The sequence below is a fragment of the Euprymna scolopes genome, chromosome 45 (assembly GCF_053919585.1).
Source record: "Euprymna scolopes isolate OS-2025 chromosome 45, ASM5391958v1, whole genome shotgun sequence".
Taxonomy (NCBI): domain Eukaryota; kingdom Metazoa; phylum Mollusca; class Cephalopoda; order Sepiida; family Sepiolidae; genus Euprymna; species Euprymna scolopes.
This window is the reverse complement of record NC_136526.1, coordinates 60,728,639-60,752,276: the sequence shown is the minus strand read 5'-3', so window position 1 is coordinate 60,752,276 and position 23,638 is coordinate 60,728,639. Positions and strand designations below refer to the sequence as shown.

Here is a 23,638-nt window from a genome sequence, read left to right as displayed (position 1 = left end):
CACTATATCATTCACCTGCTGAAATTGTGAGACAAGTCTCACTTTTGTAGCAACACTACATCTCCCTCGCCAGAAAACGGCTTGATGATATCACTGCTTATCCGCACCTTTGTCATAGTCGAGTTGGAATAGCTTGTAGCAAAATGTAGTCGGCAAAAATCAGGAACAAAGATAGAAAATAGTCAGTTTCGCCCTGCACTGCCCACCTCTAGAAGAGAGAGATTTTTTGGCTGTAGAGATAGAAGGAAACAGAAAAAAGACAGAAGAAAACTTGTTTCTTGCAGATTTGTGGTTCGTCACAAAGAACAATCCTACCACAGAACCAGTAACACACACTCTGCACGACACTGCCTGGCTGCTTCCCAGCGTCCTGCCTTTATAGTGGCCGGGAATTATTTGCATAATCGTGCGAGAGCTCACGTGATTCTGCGAGAATTGCATGGGGTCAACGCCAATAAAAACCCATGGACGCCATCTTGGAATTCTCTTCCCCTCGTCGTGCAACACAACAGACATATCCGAGGTAAGCTCTTTTTTACCCCCATTTCAGTTATTCCACTACGAAAATATTATTCAGTTTCGTAAATATTGTTTCAAACTGCAAGTGCTTAACTTGTCTATATTTCAAATACAATGTTGAATGTATCAAATGTAAAAACCGAAAACCAATTTCCCTGGTTTTCAAAATGAATTTTGTTTCTTGCTTTTTCTACTCCTCCTACTCCAGTTGTTCTTTTAAATCATTTTCTCTTTCAATTTATTTTTCAATTTTCATTTTGACTGCAATACTACTTGTTTGTTCTTTTATATTGAAAATTTTTATTTTTACAGTAACAAATTCTGACAACGCATTTTACCAAAAAAATACTTCCTACTCCCAAGTATTACCTTCTCCATCATTGACTGAGCTGTAAGTAATAACTTATTTCCTAAAACGATTTTAGTTTAATTTTGTTTCAGAAAATAGCACAATATAGAATAGAATTTTTTATAGTAAGCAAAAATCTTTTTAATAATTTTAATAGTTTTTTATATTGTCAAATAAGTTTGGAAAAGAACATGAATACGTTGATTTATTTTCTATATTTAATAAAACCTCATAAAAAATAAATCAACATATCACAAATGCTGTATTTTTTAAATGAAAGTTATTTTCATACACAAATTCGGATCCAATATACAAATTATTATTGGAAAAATGATGTTTTTACATGACACTGTTGCCAATCGATTCTGTGTTAGAAAATATTTTCTTCGGACTAATAATCCAGAGTATATTCAAGAAATCATGAATTTTATTTTAGAAAATGTTTCATTTTGGTAACATTATAAATATCTGAAAGGAAATATACAAATACAGAAAAACTGCACAAATTCTCTATGGAATTTATGTGATATAACTTTATTTTCTGTTAAATTATAAATGTATAAGAAATATGATTTTAAAAATCATCATTTTTTTGCATAAAATAAAAATTGATTTCTGATAAGTTCGAAAGATTAGCCATAAATTATAAGTATTTAAACACAGGCACAAAATGTTTGATTGACAATATTTTGCAACCGATGTTGTCTTAGAAACCAATTTTCTTTTATAAACGGAATACTCTATTTATTTCCAGCATAAAATACATAAAACAGAAATAAAACTACAAGTTTTCCATGCAATATCAACAGTATGTACATTGGTTACATGCTAATAATAATAATATTTGCATATGTATAAGGCGATCACACACTGCAAAATATGTGTTCGACAGTTTTGCAATATAAAGTAATTAAAATCTATATATATAAAAGCGAAAATGTATGTATGTTTGTGTGTATGTATGTATGTATGTATGTATGTTTGTGTGTCTGCTAAAAACTTTCGACCGACGGAACAAAAATTCACAAACTTGGTCTTATATGAAAGCCCCACCTTCCGGACGACAAATATCGAAAAATTGGCCCAAAATGACATTCAGAAGTACGTCAACTAATCGATCTTTTGCAGGGGGGGGGCAAAAGTGACATTTTAATGTTAAACATTACATATTTTTAAATCGATTTATAACTGCCCCCAAAAATACAGGCGCCAACTCTTCTACATAAAGTATACACGCGGCCGTTTATTTTGGGTCAACTTGTATTTAAAACCTGCTGAGTCATGTCACGTGATCTTGACGTCAGCAAGCTCTAAGGGCGGTCTGAATTTACAATTTAAAAATGTTGTTATCGGTAAAAAAATTAATTAAAGCTAAACTATGAACTTCTACGCTATGGCAACGTTACCAAATTTATTAGCACATTCAAAATAGTTAGATACGATAGTTAAACGAAAAATAACAAGCCAAACATGTGAAGTAAAAAAAAATATGCTTCCAAAAAATATTAACGATCGAAGTTTTTAAAAATAAAAACAGCCAGACGCCATTTTCTAGTCTTTAGACTAAGGAAGACGAAGTGAGAGAGAGAGAGACATACACAAACGCAAACAGAGAGAGAGACAGATAGAGAGAGATGTCTAGACATAAAATTATATGATTTTGTAGCATCTAAACGAGACAAGATAATAATTTTTCATTTTTGCTTGTGACATTTGCGAGTGTATACAAAACGTTTTTCATGTATTAGGCATCCTACCAGATGCAAAACATCCACCCGCTATTTTACACATTCAAACCGAGAGATCGTTTTAAGATTTTAACCGTCCCTTTCAGTGGTGTGTTCGCATATTTTATTGTGATATTTGAAAAAAAGAGCTATATATTTACAAGGATATGATTTTTTCATGTATTAGGCATCTTCCCTGCTTTCGTTCAGTCTTAAAAGAAAAAAGAATACCCCTTAGGGGCAATAGCACATGTAATTGTAAGGCAAGGGTTGCGCAATCTCCAACCACACCTCTCCTGAATCGGCACTGTTCGAGTCCAGTGGAAAGGAGAAGACCATGACGACTAGAAAACAATGCCGAGATAAGCAGAGAGCACATACAGCAACTAAAAGTCCCAAATTCTCACCCATTTATTACTGACCACGTCCAAACATTCACCTGCTATTTTATACATTAAACCAAGAGATCGTTTTAAGATTTTAACCATCCTTTTCAGAGCTGTGTTCGCATATGTTGTAACATATGATGTTATATTGAAAATAGTCACATATTTCACAAGAATATGGTTTCTCTCCGGAATGTGATCGCATATGTTGGAACATGTTATGTGTAAAAGAACAAATACTTCACAAGAATAGTTTCTTTTTTAATTTAACTTCAGTCGCATATGAATGCCTACTTTAAAGAGCCACATAATTAACAAGAATCTGATTTGTTTTCAGTATGTGTTCGCATATGTCGCCACAAACTCTGTTTATGTGTAAAAGAAGAGCCACATACTTCACAAGAATATGGTTTCTCTCCAGTATGTGTTCGCATATGAATGGCCACGCTGGGTTTCCTTGTAAAAGAAGAGCCACATACTTCACAAGAATATGGTTTCTCTCCAGTGTGTCTTCGCATATGAATGGCCATATCGAGTTTCCTTGCAAAAGAAAAGCCACATACCTCACAAGAATATGGTTTCTCTCCAGTATGTCTTCGCATATGAATATCCATATCGTGTTTCCTTACAAAAGAAGAGCCACATACCTCACAAGAATATGGTTTCTCACCAGTATGTGTTCGCATATGTTCCAAAATATTTGTTTTCTGTGCAAAAGAAGTACCACATATTTCACAAGAATATGGTTTCTCTCCAGTATGTGTTCGCATATGTTGTAACATGTGTTGCTTCTGTGCAAAAGAAGTACCGCATACTTCACAAGAATATGGTTTCTCTCCAGTATGTATTTGCACATGTTGCAATAAATTTTGTTTCCGTGCAAAAAAAGAACCGCATATTTCACAAGAATATGGTTTCTCTCCAGTATGTGTTCGCATATGAAGGACCAAGCTGCATTTTTGTGTGAAAGAAGAGCCACATACTTCACAAGAATATGGTTTCTCTCCAGTATGTGTTCGCATATGAATGGATAATGATTGTTTACTTTTAAAAGAAGAGCCACATACTTTACAAGAAAAAGGTTTTACTCCAGTATGTGATTTAGTGTTCATTTTCACGATTTCTAGTTTAATTACTTTCTGTTTTCATTATTTTTCTTTTATTTGAATAAAAAGAATAAGAAAGAATAAGACAGATTTCTGTTGACGTTTTACGGATTTAAAATTTAGTAGATTGTTTACAAGTTATAGTTTGCCATGTTTAAATGAAAATATATGTTTTAAATATAATTTATTATGTATATATGTTTATATACATTATATACTGTTTTTGATAAAGTTTATGAACTTCACACCTGCATTATATTCCGCCGGGATTTGGCTTACAACTGCACTTGATTGATGCATATTTCATTACATATATATATATATATATATATATATATAAGAATTGTGTGCACAGTTGATAAGGTTTATGAACTTACCATCTACAGATCGATCAAATCAGAAAATATCTGATAAATCAGACTTCTTATCAATATTATGAGAAGATATTGAGAAATCTAAAACTTCAGTAAAATATCATTTTCTGTGTATTGTAATTGATAATTCGACAAAATTGATAATTTTGCAGCCAAAATTGAGGGTCTCATATGAGTTTTTCCATATTAGTAGTATATTTCTGTTCAATATATTCACACCTTATGTATTAACATAATGGATACAGATTCTCACAATTCGGTTTTGTGTATTTTATTCTAGCAAATCAGCAATTTTTGTAAATCATAAAAATCTCCAGTGAATATTTATGCACTTTATAAGATATTTAAACCTTACGTATTAACATAATGTATATGCATTCTCAGAATTCGGTTATATATCAATCATTTTTTGTGTATTTTAATTGATAGTTCTTACAAATCAACAATTGTTGCAGCTCATTATTAACGTCTTATATAAGTTTTTATTATTCTACTATTCACTGCATTTATAAAACTGTCAATGAGTCGATTAGTCATATGCACTTGCAATAGTTATTTCAACTATTACCATATTTAATAAGCCTAAGAATAGAAGAAATATATACTAATTTGTCAGGATTTTTTCAATATATTTTCATAAAATTCTATTTCATAAAAGAAATCTTGTATAGTTCAGGAAGATATGATTTCTCTTTTTTTCCGGCTTTTAACTTTGTGCAATTTTCATTGTATTGACTGCTGGATATTCTGCAAAATGAAATAAAGACAAATTTCATTAAATAATATAATTTATACATATTTTCATAATACTGTTAATAATGTTAAGGTGTATACAGTGTTACTTTTAAAATGGATAAATTAGAGATAGACGTCTGCATTATAATCTAAAGGCACAATTAAATAATCACGCACAATATGAATTATTTTCTTTACCATATTTAATAAGCCTAAGAATAGAAGAAATATATACTCAGTTGTCAGGATTTTTTCCATGTATTTTCATAAAATACTATTTTATAAAACAGAAAAAAGTTCCAAAATGATATGATTTCTTGTATTATCTGGCTTTTACCTTCAAGTTATTTGCGTTGTCTTGATTGCTGTATATTCTGCAAAATGAAATAAAGACAAATTTCACGAAATAATATAATTTTGTATACGTTGTTTGCAAAATGCGAAGCTGTTTTAATGGATAAATAAGTGATAGACGTCTGCATTATGATCTAAAGGAACAATTAATCATGCACAACTATTTAAGAAGTTCTCAAATTCATTTTTGATTAAAGTAAAAATATAATCAGGATATTTATTGCAATAATTATCCATGTAGAAAATTAATTCCTTTTCATAAATATTAAACTAAATATCCACACAATTCTTTCGCGTTTTTTTTTAATTTAAGAATTTTTTTTTAATTTACAAAGTTTTATAGTTTATAATAATAAATGTTTCTTTTGGAGAAGCAACAATATTGTTCATAATTTTTATTTTGGAAAACATTTTGACTAATGTTTCACAGTGTATGAAATAAATCTAGCAATTGTTCCAACACTTTTGTTTCAACAATGCAAATAAATGATTGAATATATAATGGTTGAAAATTCTATGAAACTGAAGAATATATAAACAACCACGATTTCTCTGATATTCCATAAAACATAGCCAAATAAAAATGATTCATCTTTCACACATGTAAAAGTAGAAATATTTAATATGCATGTAAAGAATCTGAAAATTCTTTCCCCATGCTTTTTAAAACACTTTCTCATATATATCATTATATATTTATCTATACTAAATATTTTTAATGGTTTTCGCTAAACGTGTCAAATTTATATAACAGTTTTATCCATAATAAATAATAATAACATTACGTGGAAGGTTAAAATTGCTAAAAATGATTTTCACTAAAATAAAAAATGATTTTGAAGAACCAATGAAGACTTCTAAAATTTATGTAACAGTTTAATCTGTATTAATAACATTAAGACTAAATTATTAAATATCTATTAAAACGTCTTTATTGATGAGAAGTATTTTTGAATTATTTAATAAGATATGAAAGAAACATAAATTATATTTGGATTTTTATGACGTTTTAATAAAATATTAAAGAAACGTAATAATAACATTAAGTGAAAGGTTTAAAATGTAATACACCATCATTATTGATAAGAAATATTTTTGAATAATTTAATAATATATTAAAGAAACATAAGTTCTAATATTTGTATTTTTATAACTTGATTAATTTATTAAAATTAGTTTTATTTATACACATATATGCAAGTTGATTATCATTTATTATTATATATTACTTTAGTTGATGAAATTCAATTTTTATGAAATTACGTTTTGGTATAATAATAGTTATGTAATTGCCATTGAAAATAAATAATTTACAATGACTTGTTTTTTAATTATGAACGTATAAATTTAATGCTGCAAGTTTATACAGTGCTCTGCAACCAATTGTAAGAGATAAAACCTATTGGCATGAGGTTGTTTGTCTCATGTATTATGGCTATGGTATCTGTAAGAAATATATGCTTACTTAAAAACGATTGTAATAAAAAAAAACTTATAATTTAGTTATGTTGACAAATATCAATCCGTTGTTGCATGGATTAAGGTAGCTAAGTTGGCTTTTTACCAGAAATTAACCTCTGAGCTCCTGTAATGGCGACCCACGCAGCACAAAATATAACTTGGTTGTGTTATTGACTTTTTTGTTTTTGCATATTATTAATTATGAGGATTATTATGGGCATAGATTATAATGAGATAACTCAAGAAAGCAATATCGTAATATGTCTACATATAAAACCAATATTTTTTAAATACTTGTTAAGCTTTCAATTATCTGCTTCAATAAGAAGTTTTGAGGTTGGATTGTTTTCTATTTTTAAATAGGACATCCAAACATTATTTGTAGAAGGAAACTATATTTTATCTTGGAACACTAAATATATATAATCCAGTACTAAATTTAGAACAGATTTCCGAGTTCAACAGGAAGATTCCCAAGTTCAAGATACACCGAAAGAAGGCTAAAAGTAAGATCTTCCAAATGTTGTGAAAATATGCAAAATGAGAATAGTATTTCTAAAAATAGAAATATAAACTAGCGACACCTATTTAAAATATTTTGAAATATAAAACTAATTTTTTTGTACTTTATCTTATTAAAACTTCATGGTTCTGTATCTTTATTTTCAAAAATATTACGGAAAGTAATAAATTCTGATCAGAATATTCACAGAGTTTGTGGTGTTCAAATACATTGACCTTACAAAATTGCAATTCAAAAAATAAAATTCACACAAAATAATCATTAAAGAAATAATAAAAATTAAACATTTTTACAAATAGAAATAATTACCAGTTATTTAAAAATATATTTGAACATTAAGTAGTATGTTTTCTTTAAAGATCACGAAGCTATGCTTGAGGATTTCAACAATAGATATAGGCAGTTCAGATTTTCCAGAATAGGTCTGAAAAATAATAAATAAAATAATTTTGATTTAATACAATAAAAAACGTGAAGCCTTCTGCTGAAACATTATATTTATTCTTAATACTCCTAAACAATACTGAGCTCCTGTAATGCCTACTCACGTTGATGGCTGTCGTCAAGCAGCACAAAGCAAAAGTTGGTTATGTTATTGAGTAATATGTGCTATTCCTTATTGTTAATGCATAACATTTTGATACTGATTTTAGACTCCAAAATAACAAAAAAGCAGATATTGTTGATCAAATTTCATGCTCCTAGATTTGTGTTCTGCCTACATTAAAGAGCTTGTCAAAGATCAATTTGGATCCATCATATTATAGTTTAGCTTGGAAATAGGTATTACTAATCTAGGCTTGGATTAGCTGTGAACATGATTCTACAAATGAGAGTTATTCTAGGCAAAGCTTATAATGAGATAAATCAAGGAAGCAATATCGTAATATGTCTACAACATATATGTGTTACATATGAAACCAATATTTTTTAACATTTGTTACACTTTCAATTATCTGCTTCAATAAAAGGTTTTTTGAGATTGGATAGTTTTCTATTTTTAAATAGGATGTCAAAAATATTATTCACTGGCGGAAGTTGTATTTTCTCTCAAAACACTCAATATATCTTATCCACTACTTTCCAACTCTCTAGTGGCATACTACACCAATGACAATTACAAATCTGAAGAATTCTAACAGATTCACATTAAACAACAGGAACTTCAAAAATGTTACTGAGAGCTTGTGTGTCTACATATAAAATGGCAGGCAAAGAATTGTTGAACTTCATGAAAAACAATAGAAATTTAATGATTATTGAATAAACATTGACGATTAAATGATTCTATATTATAGAACGAACACTGCAGATTAACAGATTTTATGGCCTGTCGATGTGGAATTATAGTACACTGACTGTCTTAATGAAGAATTTAAAATAATTTAAAACTATCTCAATAAGCCCACCTACTGACAATTGTGGCTTCCCTGATGCACAAAGCAACAGTTGGGTATGTTATTGACTAATAAGAGTTACTCTTTACTGTTGATCCATAAAATTTGGATACTGACTTTGGCACCAAAAAATAGCAAAAAGCAGCCAATGTTGATCAAATATTGTGCTCTGACTAGTTTAAAATCCTGTCAAAAATCAATCTGGATCCATCATGTCATAGTTTAGCATGGCAATAGGTATTATTTTCTAAGGTGGGATTAGCTCTGAACATTATTTTGTAATTTATCAGTACAATTATGGGCATAGCTTATGGGATAAACCAATATTTCTGAACACTTGTTAAGCTTTCAATTACCAGCTTCATTTCTGAGATTTTGAGATTTGAGGATTTTCTATTTTTAAATAGGATGTCACAAACATTATTCTCAGAAGGAAGTTGTATTTTCTCGCAAAACATTAATTATATATCATCTACTACTCTCCAAGTATCTAGTGGCATACTAGAAAAATGGCAATTACAACTCTGAAGAATTCTCACAGATTAGCATCAAGTAACAGGAGCTTCAAAAATATTACTGAGCTTGTGTGACTGCATTTTCGCTATGCATACACAATATTGAACTTCAAGAAATTTCAGAATTCTGGAAAAAACACTTTATAAATAGAAATGATTACCTGTTATTTAAAAATGTTTGATTCTTAAGCAGTATGTTTTGAAAAGTCACAAAGCTATGCTTGCAGGTTTCGACAATAGTTCAGATTTTCTGGAATAGGTGTGAAAAAAATAATAAATACAATTTTGGTTTCATACAATAAAAAAACGTGAAGTATTCTAATTTCTCATTGTTATAAATGTATTCAAAATATTTAATTTTTTATTTTATTTTTAACACCAAAAAATAAATCTTACATTCGTGAGGTTGTAACTGATCAGAACATTCATAAAGGTTATAGTGCTCAAATTAATTGTCTTACTAAAATCTATAAATGAAAAAATAAAATAAACCCAATTAAAATAATCATAAAAAATAAAGAACACTAAACATTTTACAAATAAAAATAATGAACTGATATTCAAAAACTATTTGAACACTAAGCAGTCTGTTTTGTTTAAAAGTTACAAAAATATGCTTGGATGTTTGGGTCATATGGATATTTTTTTCCAAGTGCAAATGAGTTTTAGTTTCAAATGAATATTTCCTCGTTACTTCGTGTTCTATTCTTGACATGTGGAGAAAATAAACGCACACATATCCAATATAATCACCGAGTCATTGGAGGATAACCTCTAGTTTTTAGTGGAATGAGTCGATAAATGAATAAGATTTATTGTTACAAAGAAAAAGCAACTTCCTGTAAAAGTTATGAGAAAAGGTTATGATAAATTGCATTAAGGAGACGGCTCTACAAGAATTTGTTCATGTTGGACTTGAAGACAACCATATTGTTGTCAGTTGGAAACCAGGAAACGGAGCAGAGTTCCACAAGCATGCAGTTTTAAGAAAGAAACTTTGTTCAGGTAATCTCCGTTTAGGTTTAGGCACAGATAAGGAGTGGGGGAAATTATTGATAGTGGTTTCAGCTATGCAAGCATTTTTCATAAAATCAGGGAAGGTGAGAACCATAGATCGGAGCTCAGACGAGCACTTTTCATGAAAATAACAATAAAGCAGAGCAAGGCTCGCAATAATTCTTCTATGGGAAAGAGCGTTACAGAGAAGAGAAAAGGGAATCTTCCACTAGGCTACAAAGTTTATTTTGAAGTCTATCAAGGTAGGATAATCTGCTTCTTCTAGCTTCTGCCCAACGGTGGGACCAGTACTCCATCCTTGGACATACCTGGCTCTTATACAGGTACAGAATTGTATCAGAAGTGAGATATCTACAGGAGCGGTAGGATTATGTCATCATTTTTCCAGCAATCTTGGCAACAGATCTGATGTACGTGTTCCATTTCAGATTAGGAGTAAAGGTCAGACACAATTAATCATTTCAGTTGATGTCAGATAAGGATAAGAGTGTTGATGATGTAAAGATAGAAGCTTTGTTTTAGATGTATTAAAATTAACCAGCCACCTCTTTCCCCATTGCAGCAAGTGCTCAACATAAGAGGAGAGAGAATCGGTTAGAAATCGGTCGTTTACGATGTTTTAAGTGTTGGCACTGTCATGTCTACAAATTATCTCATGATGTGAATTGGGAGATCATTGATGTAGATCAGAAAGAGATTTGGCCCAGGATGGATCCCTGGGGGACTCCAGCGTTAATACTGTGAGCTTCTGATTTCTGCTCATCAACAACTACTATAAAGAACCTATCGGAGAGAAACGTTAATAACTGACGGCATTTCCAGCTATACCATAGGTGGAGATTTTGTGGAGTAGACCATTATGTCATATCCTATCAAAGGCCTTTGATATGTCAAGAGCAATTGCCTTAGAAAGGGAGCCTCCATTGAAATATCTGCTAATCCAATGGGATTTAACTGTTAGCACATCTGCTGTAGATTTAGCAGAATGGAAACCATATTGCATGTCACTAACAAGGTTATTTTTGCTGAGGTGGTTAACTACTCTATTTAACACAGATTCCAGCAACTTACTTATGATGCACAGGAGACTTATTGGTCTGTATTGAGAGAGAGATAACCGATCACATTAATTTTTAAATATGGGATATACTGAGTAGGTTGTCTGGGTGTTTGAAAGCAATTTTCTTAAGACAATTTTGTGGTCAGTGTTTAGTTGTAGCGAACGGTAATATTTACCTTTTTAATTTATTTTAATAAATATTATTCTAAATACTGCTTTTAATTTGTGGTCTTGTCTTTACATTCTTTCATTTTGCTCAAGATTTTTTTTAATTTACCCCTTCACCCTCCAACAAAGATGACTTTTTTTTCGCACCAACGCCAGTGGTGGGGAGGAGGGATTACAGTTAAATGTGGCATATTTAGCCTTTTTTTTTTTTTTTGGCGTTTTTTCGTTATTTAAAAACAAGATGGCCGCCATTAAAAATGATAGAGATTACGTTGGATAATGAATGTTTTCAAATACGGATAACTGCATGTTTGTGCAATAAAATAAAATAAATAAATGCGATATTCGTTCTCATTGTACCCGAAAACCTACAAAGTCAACAAATTAAAGGTGAATGCGGAGGGGTCGGTTAACTAAAAATTTATCAAAATATCTTCTGTGATGCTTTTAGTGGCGGGATTTTAAGGTTTCATTTTAACTGAATCATTTTTTTTTTTTCATGTATTTTGAACAGTTAGGGATTATGTTAGAGTACGTTATGTTAGGTAATTGTGATGGTTTCAATATAAAAATTAGTTTCACGGCATTTTTTAAAAAAAAGAAATAAATTTTAAAAACAAAAGTAAACAATAAAAACGCGATTAGAGTAATTTCTATAATACAATTCTTCGTTTATATGCAATCATGGAATGTTGACTCATTTCTCTATTAAAACAAAGGCAATCATAATGGTTTCGACGCGCCCCTGTAGTAAAACAAAGGGAATCATAATGTAATAAAAAAGAGCTTCAAAGACAATTAAATTAATAAATACTTACTTTTTGTTTGGCAATCTGTTTTTAACAAAGAAACGATTATAAGATGAGTTAATTTAAACGAGACGAGTTTGACGGGTGGAAGTCAACATTTTAAGATGGCGACCGGAAAAGCAAGTTCGCAGAAAATTAAAATATTTTTTTTTATTTTATTGTGATTTCATTATTTTTTTTTTTTTTTCGCGTTGTGTTAAATTACAAAATATTCTTTCATTGTAAAAATTATTGGTGATCACGCATATTAACTTACTCGAGCATTACAATGTCATAGGAAATTGACGATGATAGTCAATTAATTACATATTATTGATTGCCTATTTATTTATTTATTTGTAGAATTTGGTAAATTTTCCCTTGTTTTCACCTTATATTTTCTTTTTTTAATGACGATGTTTTGGTTATCGTATTTAAATTTTTCGCAAATAAGTAGTTTTCCAGATATTAAGCAACGTCATTTCTTATGTTATTGCTGGCGTCCATTTTGGTACGCCCGAGGATGCCCTCGTGCGTATAAATGCGACTCTAATAAACTATGCGCATGCGCGAGCAGTTTCGACGCGCATGTGCGTGCACGAAATCTCACATGACAAATTCAGTTTCACAATTTTATTCGTTTTCAGCATCGTTTTTTTTTTTTTTTTTTTAGAAAAGTCCTCGTTTTAAAAGAAATGTTAAAGTGGAAACCAAGTAAAAAATTTACTTTTTTGTTTAAAATTTGCCTTGAAAAGGTTTATTCCTGATATTTTTAAGGTTGTTATCACAAAAAAAAAATCTAGGGTACAATTATATGCACACCGTTAAAGGTAAACTAGGTACGATCCAAAATAAACGAATAAGGAGGGGGGGGGGGCTAGTTTTGAAAGCCGATTTATCATAATTTTTTTGTAGGTTTCCGATTTCTTTTTTATTTTATTTGAAAGATTAAGAACTAAACTTAATTTCCCAAAGGGGAAAAAATATTTGTATACATGAAAAAAAAAAAAAAAAGTTGTGAAAAATGTTTTCATGGCGAGCTAACCAATTCAGCTAAAGTTTGAAGTTAAATAAATTCATTGTAAAAATCCTTTTAAAAATAAATATTAGTTTTCCGATTAAATAATTTAAATAAATCCATTGTAAAAATCCTTTAAAAGATTAATATTACTTTTCTGTGTCTATTTCAAAGATATTTATTAAAGTAAAATACTGAGATATTGAATTAAAATAACAAACACCTTGTTAGCGCACAAAAATAGTTGAATTAGCCCCAAACCGAGTGCTTTTGCCATGCACAAAAGCGCAACAAACCGTACTTTTGTAAACACGGAATATACTGAGGCTCAAAATCTGAGACAGTCGAAAAGCTGTCTGAAAATGACGTCATGTAATTAAAAGGAGGGAGGGGTGCTGGGTTTCTTTTTTTCTCCCAGGCGAGCATCCGTACATTTCTCTTGTAAAGTTTGTGTAATTTTGTTCATTTTTTTAATTTAATTATTTTTCTATGTTCCTGTTTTAAAAATATTTTTTGTTAATTATTGGTCAATATTATATAAAAAAAATTATGTTATGCCGAAAGTTTCACATTCTTTCAAGCAAGGAAAATAAACAAAATCTTATATATGCAAAACCTGTAATTAAAAAAAAAAAGAAATATTTTTGCTATTATATTTTTTGTGAGAAAATATTAAATAAACAAAATTAAAATTAAATAAAATATTAAATAAACAAAATTAAAATTAAATAAAATATTAAATAAACAATGCTTAATTCAACGGTAGTTCGAGATATTCATTTTTCTTCGAGTTATATCGAATTCATTAATACAGACTTTAGGTTGTCTTTTTCATAATGTTGCTGTAAAAATTTTTTTTTTAATTCTTCTATTTTAGGATGGTTTATCTTCATAAAAAGAAAAAAAAAAAATTTTTTTTTGTTTTACTACTGAAAACCATAAACAAAATAAAACATGGGTTCATTATATTTCGTCATCATTATTTGATACTGAAACATTATGTAAAAAGAATACCAAAACATGAGATTCATTTATGAGAAGCGGAATACGGTCTCCATTTTTTATTGAACTCCAGTTCCGTGTCAAGCGGAAGTGAAGTCATATCCGAGACTTCTTTACTGAAGAGTTCTTTAAGGGGAGGTAATGGTTCATACTATCACATCCCTCTTCTTTCAATAATTGAAATGGAAAGAGAAAAAAAAGAAATTTATTTACAATGATGAGATAAAAAATAAAATAAAAAGTGAGTTAGTAACTGTCTCATCTCTGAATCTTTTGGAGGGTCTGACGACACGTCCAGATCTGATGGTTTAACTGTCATATGGTTTCTATAAGTGCTCATGTCTGGCACTCCATGGGGTCTACGTTTGAAAGGTGCCTGTTGACATTGTGTACTGTCCGTCTCTATACTCGATGAACCGTCCTTGGTAGGTTCCTGAGGAATTTCAGTGGAGTGCATCTCTGGATGTGCTATGCTTCTGGAGGGGATTACTCTAAGATGCTGTCGATTTCGGAAAAGAGTTTTTCCGGAAGGGGTCTGTACTATGTACGACCTTGGTTCTCGGTCCAATTGTGTGACAACTGCAGGAGACCATTCACCTGCTTCTTTATTTAACACTCGTACAGGTTGTCCCATGGGCAGTCTGGGCAGCTCTTTTGTATGGTGATCGTGGTACATCTTCTGTTTTCCTTGCTTCTGATACAGTCGTTCCATTATTTTCTCCTTGTTAGCGTTTTGGTTGGTGCATTAAACTATGATGTTCCCTGCTAACTTCCTTTGGTATATAAGCTCACCTGGTGAGGGAAGGGTATGATCTAAAGGAGTCGAACGCAAGCATAATAGTACCATATCCAAGTCATGTCCGCTTGGGGCAGCTTTTTTTAATGCAGATTTCACTCCCTGGATACAGCGTCCAGAAAAACCATTTGACCTCGGAAACTTAGGTGAGGATGTATGGTGTTCAAACCCCCATTCTTTTACGAATTGCTTGAAATGTATCGAGCTGAAGTGTGGGCCATTGTCACTTATCACTCTCTCTGGAATTCCTTGTTCTCCAAATATTTGCTTTGTCAGTTTAATAACTTCCTGACTGGAGAACTCCTTCAACACTCGCACAAATCGGAACTTGGAATAATAGTCCGCAAGGAGCATAAAGTTGAGACCTTCAGTGTAAAATAAGTCGGTAGCCACTATCTGCCATGTGCTCACCGGAATCTCATGGGGCATCAGGGGTTCAGTACTCTGCATTTTTTGGTGCTGCTGGCAAATAGTACATTGTTGTATTATGTTGTCGATGTCTTTGTTAATGTTGTGCCAAAAAACGCAACTTTTGGCTCGGAGTTTACATTTCTCCATCCCTTGGTGCCCATAATGTATTTTCTGTAATACCTCTTGTTGCATCGATTTAGGTATTATTATTTTGTTTGCTTTCAATAATATGCCATTTTCAATGGACAGTTCGTCTCGATAGGGCCAATAAGGTTTCATATTCTTGCTCATTTGTCTGAGAGTGTCGGGCCAACCTCTCAGAATAATGCCCCTCAATTCACATAGCGTGGCGTCTTCACTTGTTGCTTGGTTTAGCTGAGATAGCTTTTGGGTTGAAAATTGAACAAAATCCACCCTCAGATCCAAGTCAATAGCTTCTTTAGCTTTTTTATTTGGTAACCTTGAGAATCCATCTACTAGTGCCATATCTTTTCCAGGGCGATATACAATTGTCATATCATACCCCTGCAAACGTAATAGCATGCGTTGGAGGCAAGGTGGAGCTGCAACCAACTTTTTTAAGTTGATCATTTCCAAAAGTTTATGATCACTTTTCACCTGGAACGCACTTCCATAGATATAAGTCCGAAATCGTTCGCAACCGAAAACAACTGCAAGGAACTCCCGGTCTATGTTGGCATAGCGTTGTTCAGTTTCTGTTAAGGACTTGGATGCAAAAGCTATGGGTTTACCTCCTTGCAGGAGTGCGGCGCTGAGTCCTTTACTTGATGCATCGACTTGGATAACAGTTTGCTTGGAAGGGTCGAAGTATGATAGCAACATGTCTTTGCAAATTAGATTGTTGATTTGCTGGAGGGATCTCTGGTGACTTTCTGCCCACTGGTATTCCACTTCTTTCTTTAGGAGATCTCTCAAAGATGCTGTGAGATCGGACAGGTGTGGAATGAAAAGTGCCATATATGTGATGATTCCCAACACCCTCTGCAGGTCGGTAGTGTTTATTGACTAGGTAACATTTTTATTTCTGTTACCTTGCTGGGATCATGGTGAATACCATTCTGATCATAGATTGCGTCAAAAAAATAAATTTGTTTCTCATTGATGGCACACTTTTCGCGGTTGAAGCACAGTCCTTCCTTTTGAGCAATTCTCATTAGATTGTGGAGGTTGCTATCATGCTCCTCTTCGGTTTTTCCAAAGACAATGACATCATCAGCTAGCCCTAAGGTGCCAGAGCACTTCTCCAGAATCACGTCCATCCTCTGGGCAAACACATTCTGAAACATCACCAGACCAAAAGGCATCCGCTTGAAACAGACTCTTCTAAAAGGGGAGTTGAAGGTAGTCAACAGTTGTGAGACTGCGTCTAGTTTGATGGACCAATATCCATTCTTGGCATCCAACTTGGAGAAATATTTGGAACAAGAGAGTTTATGTGCAAGTTCTTCCATTGTTGGGGTCTTGTAATGGCATCTCATGATGACCTTGTTTAAATCTTTTGGATCTAAACACAGACGATATTGTCAAAACGGTTTGGGTACATATTTACCAGATCATGTGTTGAACGTACTGACACTGATGTTTCCTGGATTGCACAGTGTAACGTTACCAGTCTCAGGTCTCTGATTGAAGGTAGTCCTATGATGGTAGGCCCTTCTGTTGTCACTACAAAGAATTTGATGGTCTTCCATATTCCTTTGTGTGAACAAGCTATTTTAACGGATCCATGTTGGGTAATATGAGAGCCATTATAGGCTGTTAGAACAGTTCGTTTATCCTTTGTTGCACCGGGGAGTAGCTGTGCTGCTGCACTTATTAGGTGTGGGAACATCTTCCGGAAGGTACGTAATGGAAGTATGTTGCCTTTTGCTCCTGTGTCAACCTTAGCTTTCAGAAAATGGGTGCTTGGGAGGTTGGGAAGCTTAATTACAAGGTCTGTAAAAACCTCTGTCCGACTGTCGCCTTGTTCTTGAGTAGAGTCGAAAGACATTTGTTCAAACTTGTTATAAATCCCTTCATTGTCCCTCTGAGGTATTTACCGAGTGCATACGGTATCCGTGTTTCCAGTGTTTGTACTGGTCCCTTTGTGCTTCTCCATGTCCTGGTTTATTACCTCCATCTTTCCATGTTGTGCGTGTCGGAAAACGTCCTGCTGCGTTTTTATTTTTTGCTTGCGTAGACCTTAGCCCAATGATTTTGTTGTCCATACGCGGAACATGTGGTACCCCATGCTTGACATTTTTGCCTCGGATGGAAGCCTCCGCATCTGTTACACTGTTTGTACTTGATTGCATCTATTTCATGCTTATTCTGCTCTAGTTCAGCCAACTGTCTCATGTGGGTTATGGAAACTTCATGCGTCCTACCACAGTTTATAGCTTCCGGCAGTGTCAATTGTTCGCCTTTCACTAGAAGCTGCTTTTGGAGTTCTGGGTGCTTTGTTCCTGATATAACCTGCTCGATGGGGCGCTCCTCCATTTCCTGGATATCCCGGAACTTGCATTTCAATGCCTGCGATTTACACCGGGCCAGAAAGTCATCGAAATTCTCTGATTCCCAGTATATGGCGCAGGTAAACTTCCTAATATATGTATATATTTTTTATGTATATATTTTTCTTTTAATGACAGTAATATATATATATATATATATATATATATATATATATATATATATATATATATATATATATATATGTATGTATTTATATGTACTTATTTATTTTCGTTGCATTTGAAACACGAAAAACAATGCTTATTCACAGTTTGAAGTTTGGCGCCAAGTATTAATTTTTGCCATGCGGTCTGAACGTGGCCAATTTTATTTTTTTATTTTCATATTTCTTTTACTGTCGTGTGTATATAATAGGGACGACCTGTTCGTAAGGTTTCCCAAATGGGAAACTCCACCGCTTGCCTAGGTGTGTCAGAAATTTCGTGAAAAATATTGAATAAGTCCACCCCTGTCTTTCCAAGCTTATAACTACTCGAAAAATGTAATTCAAACCCTAATTTTTTTTTCAATTAAAGGAGCAAGAACCAAGGTTTCATTTAAAAACAAACAACAAAAAACACAAACAACGTGGTTAAAACAGAAAAGGTTTCAAACTTTGGATTTACAGGTAAATTTTTAAAAAATCACTTCTGTTTTAAATTTGAATATATTTTTTATTGATCTTTTATCTTCAATTTCTGATATATAAAACTTTGGTGAGTAAATTAATTATCTACTTTTTAATAGATATTTCAAAATGGGGGGCGTGAATTAAAAAAAACGTTTGTCTAAAATATTATATTTAGTTTATTGGAAAGAGCATAAAATTTTACTTTGACCCTTAAAATATTGTAAAAATTAAATTAATAGAAAAATTTTGATGGATTTTTAAAGTTTAAAAATTGAAAAATACTGAACTCGTAAAATTCAATTAATTTCATTACTGTTTTTTTTTTAAATAAATAAATAATGTTTCTATTCCTTTTTATACAACTTTAATAGTTTATTGTGGAAGTATAATCCGTAAAGAAAATAAACAACCCACTTTTAAAAGAGAAATTACGAGTGTTTTTATATTTTATTCGCAGTTTCGTGTTAGGGGTGTATAAAATTCCTACAAAATTCTGATACACCTATTGCAGTGCGCTGATGCTTACCGAAAGTATGAAGCAAGTGCAAGGTGTCACAATTTAGACCGGTCAGGAGATTCGCCTCAACACCACCCCGTCTCCTCCCCCAATGTAAACAGAAAGCAGTAAAATCTAAAAATGTATACTAATCGGTAAATGTTGGCGCGTTACTGATGGAAGAATGGTTAATTAAACTGCAGAATCCCCTGTTTTTTTTGTTTTTTTTACACAGTGATCACCACTTATCAAGGCCCGGAAGCCACTCAGGGATAAGGGGTATTGCAAGTACATTACGTTAGTGTGGAGATTTGCCACACAAGTTCTATAATTGAATCCCCCTCCCGCAAAAAAAGAAAGAATAACATAAAAATAGTTGGTGCTGTTTTTGTAAACCGTATTAAAAACTATGTAAGACAACCTCCGCCCCCCCCCCAAAAGTACTGTCATGTATTCTTTTTAAATTTTGTTTTGGACACTTTTTTCTTCACATTTTTAATTGTCCATCAATAAAAAAAAATGTCTTTCCGACACACACACACACACACACACACACACACACACACACACACTTGGAGTGCTTTTCTTCTTTTTCGTATAATTTAATTTTAAATGTTCCACATAAGATTCGTACGCCATGTGAAAAGGCAGTTTGCTATGTGAAGGCACATTCAACAACCGTCGTTTATGTTACCGCACGCTCACGCGTAGCGTAAACGGAGGCTGTAAAATGGCAGAAATTAGTTTTCGGGTTCAGGGGTTAATACCATGCAAACGGTAAATTTGCGCCGATTTTGATTATCAGATTCGTTGTCAACGACCTCGTTACCTCTAAAAAAACAAATTAGAGTGGTGGCTGTTCTGTTGTAGCATATATTTACCAAAAAAATGTTCTTTAATAGAGTTTTAAGTTCTGCTGTTCTGTTCTGCTGTTCTGCCTGCATTGTTTATGAATAAAACAATTATTGAAATTTCTTTTTTGTTTTAAAATAATATAGTTATTTAAAAAGTTTATTTTATAAATTTCTGTATTGTTTAAAAATAAAATATTTATTAACTTCAGTAATTGTTTGTTAACATTAAGTGAATAAAAGGAAACTCTTTAATCAATCATATGGACGTCTTAACTGTAACCTTGGTACCGATGATGTGATCCCTATAAATGTCCCCTCCAGTCATGTAAGAGTTATAACCCTTTGTCGCTGACTTTTTTCGCTTAAAGTAAACATCTGCCAATGTGACTTTTTTTTATAAGTCCACTAATCTTAACTAATGAAATTCATGTGTGAATGATATGTTTTACAATCTGTTAAGATTAAATATCAATGTAAATTTATCTTATAAGTCCACAAAATAATTAAGAATTGTAAATAAGATTGAAAGGATTTTTATTAACAACCCATGGTAGGCAGATATTATTCACTTTCTAATACCTTTTTTTTTTTTTTTTTTTTCGAGGATGTGACCTGGAACAAAAAGACGGCGAAAAATAAATAATTGTTAATACTTTTTTTCGGGGTTGGGAGTGGGAACTTACATATATAGTTTCAGTTATCTTGGTTCATTATTATTGTTGTGTTTCGACCAGCCACTTTGGACTCAGACGAAAAAGAAACGTGAATATACAAGTTGGAGAACAATAAAGGTGTATTCAACTTCAAATAAATACAAACGTAAAATAAGTAGGTTGCAAAACAATTGCGTTTGCGGCTTTTTAAGAAGTCCGCCCCCCCCAAGTTATTTTAACGTCTTGAGTTTGACGGCTCCTTTTTCTTTTCTTTTTTTTTTTACACAGTGATCACCACTTATCAAGGCCCGGAAGCCACTCAGGGATAAGGGTTATTACAAGTACATTACGTTAGTGTGGAGATTTGATGAAGTGTTTACTTAAGGGGGCGGTTCATTAGGAATTTGTTAACATTGGACTTGAAGACATCCAAGTTGTAGTCCGGAGGGAAGCAGGCAGACGGAACAGAGTTCCACAGGCGTGCAGTTCTAAGAAAGAAGCTTTGTTCATGGAATCCGCGTTTTGATTTAGGCACAGATATAGAGTGGGGGAAATTTTTCACAGTGGATTCAGCTAGACGGGTGTTTTTCGTGAAAGATTGGCGAGGGGGGACCAGGGATTGGAGTTCAGACGAGCACCTGCCATGAAAATAACGATAAAACAAGGATAGGCTCGAAACGTCTCTTCTGTGGGAGAGAGGTTGCATGGTAGAGAAAAGGGCATCCCCCACTAAACCACAAAGTCTATTTTGTACTCTGTCAAGGCATGGTAGGCTGTTTTTGGCAGCTCCTGCCCAGATATGGCAACAGTATTCCATCCTTGAACGTACTTGGCTTTTATATAGATAGAGAATTGCATCAGTAGTGAGATATCTTCTGGAGCGGTAGAAGGATCCCACCATCTTTCCAGCAACCTTGGCAACAGACTTGATGTACGTGTTCCATTTTAGATCAGGAGCAAAGGTCAAAACCAGAAGCTTGTCAAAACACGGGGCCTCACCCAGACGAGAGCCATCCATCATAATTGATGCCAGATGGGGATCAGAGCGTTGATGATGTAAGGATAGGAGTTTGGTTTTGGATGCATTAAAGGTAACCAGCCACATCTTCCCCCACGTAACCACGCGCTCGAGATCAGAGGAGAGAGAATCAGAGAGAACTTTGTCATCTTTGATGTGTTGCCGCAGATGGTCGTGTAATCGGCATAGATGTCAACGAATGATTTAAGTATGTGTTTAGGGAGGTTATTGATGTAGATCAGGAAGAGAGTTGGGCCCAGGATTGACCCCTGAGGGACTCCAGCATTTATATTGCAGGCCTCTGATTTTTGTCCATCTACCACTACTCTTATGAGCCTATCGGAGAGAAATGATTTAATGATTGAGAAAACATTTCCAGTTATACCGTAGCTGGAAATCTTGTGAAGTAGACCCTTATGCCATACCTTGTCGAAGGCCTTTGATATGTCAAGAGCAATTGCCCTAGAAAGGAAGCCTTTGTCAAGATATTCACTAATCCTGTGGGATATAACCGTCAGCACATCTGCAGTAGATCTTGCAGAGCGGAAACCATATTGTGTGTCACTAAGAAGGTTATTCCTGCTGAGGTGGTTGACTATTTCTCTATTTTATATGGATTCCAGCAACTTACTCATAACACACAGGAGACTTATTGGTCTGTACTGAGAGGGAGAAGACTTATCACCTGAATTCTTCAATACAGGGCAAACTGATGAGGTCTTCCAGGGGGTCGGAAAGCACTTCTCCTTAAGGCAGCGCTTAAATAGTTTCGTAAGTATGGGAGCAAGTTCTGGTTGAAGCTTTTTTAACACTATAATTGGGATGCCATCAGGGCCAGTTGCTTTACTGGAATCTAGGTTTTTTATTAGCTTGGCGACCTCACACACGGATATTTGTATGTTACCTAGCTTGTTCTGTGTTATAGGAGGAAATATGGGGAGTTGATGGCCTTCGTCGCATAGGGTAGAATTAGCTGCAAATTTATTTGCAAATAGTTTGGCATTGTCTGACGCTGACGAGATGACCTCTGGTCCATTGATAATGGTTGGGATAGAACGCACACTTCTGTTCAGGATCCTATTTGTTATTTGCCAAAACTGGTGGGATCCAAGCCGCTGATCAGCTACTTTGGATTTAACAGACGAGGCATATAGCTCTCTTGCATTTTTTATTACTCTTTTACAGTGGTTGCTGGCAGACCTGAAAGCAGCTTTAGTCTCAGTGCATCTATTACGCTGGTAGCTATGGAAAAAGTGATTTCTGTGCGCGATAGCAGCAGCACATTCTGGGGAGAACCATGGCTGGCTGTAAGGTTTTTGTTGGAATTTTTTAGATGGTATGAATTGGTCTATGCCTACAATTAACCATTCGGTCAGATCTGATACTATAGAGGACACTTCCTTTTTAAACATGGAGTGCAGAGGTAAATCAGATATGAATGTACGGAAGCTATCCCAGTCAGCCATAGAGTATCGGTATACAGTACGGTAGAGGGGTACGTCTGGGGGCTTCTTACATTTCGTTTTTATCTTAACTGATACGACGGAGTGGTCGGAGGATCCTAGAGGAGAATGAACGGTACATGAACATAGCTCAGGGGAAGTTGAGAGAAAAAGTTCTAAGAGGCTTGCATATTGATTGGGTGTATTGGCACACGGGTGGGTTCGCGAACAATCTTAGTGAGGTCATAAGCAATGGCAAAATCATGACAAAACCTCCCCTTCTGTCTTATTTGAATGGGTCAGCCATTCCACGTTATGGACGTT

The 23,638-nt window shown here is 33.5% G+C and overlaps 1 protein-coding gene across 1 annotated transcript in view; it reads right to left on the bottom strand.

Annotated features, from left to right (window-relative positions):
* The window catches only part of LOC145269211 (uncharacterized), a 113,949-nt gene extending 101,326 nt beyond the window's left edge, over positions 1 to 12,623 (bottom strand). The window contains exons 1-5 of the mRNA XM_080124829.1: positions 12,510 to 12,623; positions 9,608 to 9,696; positions 7,844 to 7,958; positions 5,534 to 5,570; positions 3,298 to 5,208 (exon numbers count right to left, since the gene is read on the bottom strand). Of these exons, the coding sequence (XP_079980955.1) occupies positions 3,298 to 4,093 (796 nt within the window). The 5' untranslated portion in view covers positions 4,094 to 5,208; positions 5,534 to 5,570; positions 7,844 to 7,958; positions 9,608 to 9,696; positions 12,510 to 12,623. The remainder of the gene's footprint in view (positions 1 to 3,297; positions 5,209 to 5,533; positions 5,571 to 7,843; positions 7,959 to 9,607; positions 9,697 to 12,509) is intronic.
* Between the last annotated feature and the right edge of the window lie 11,015 nt (positions 12,624 to 23,638).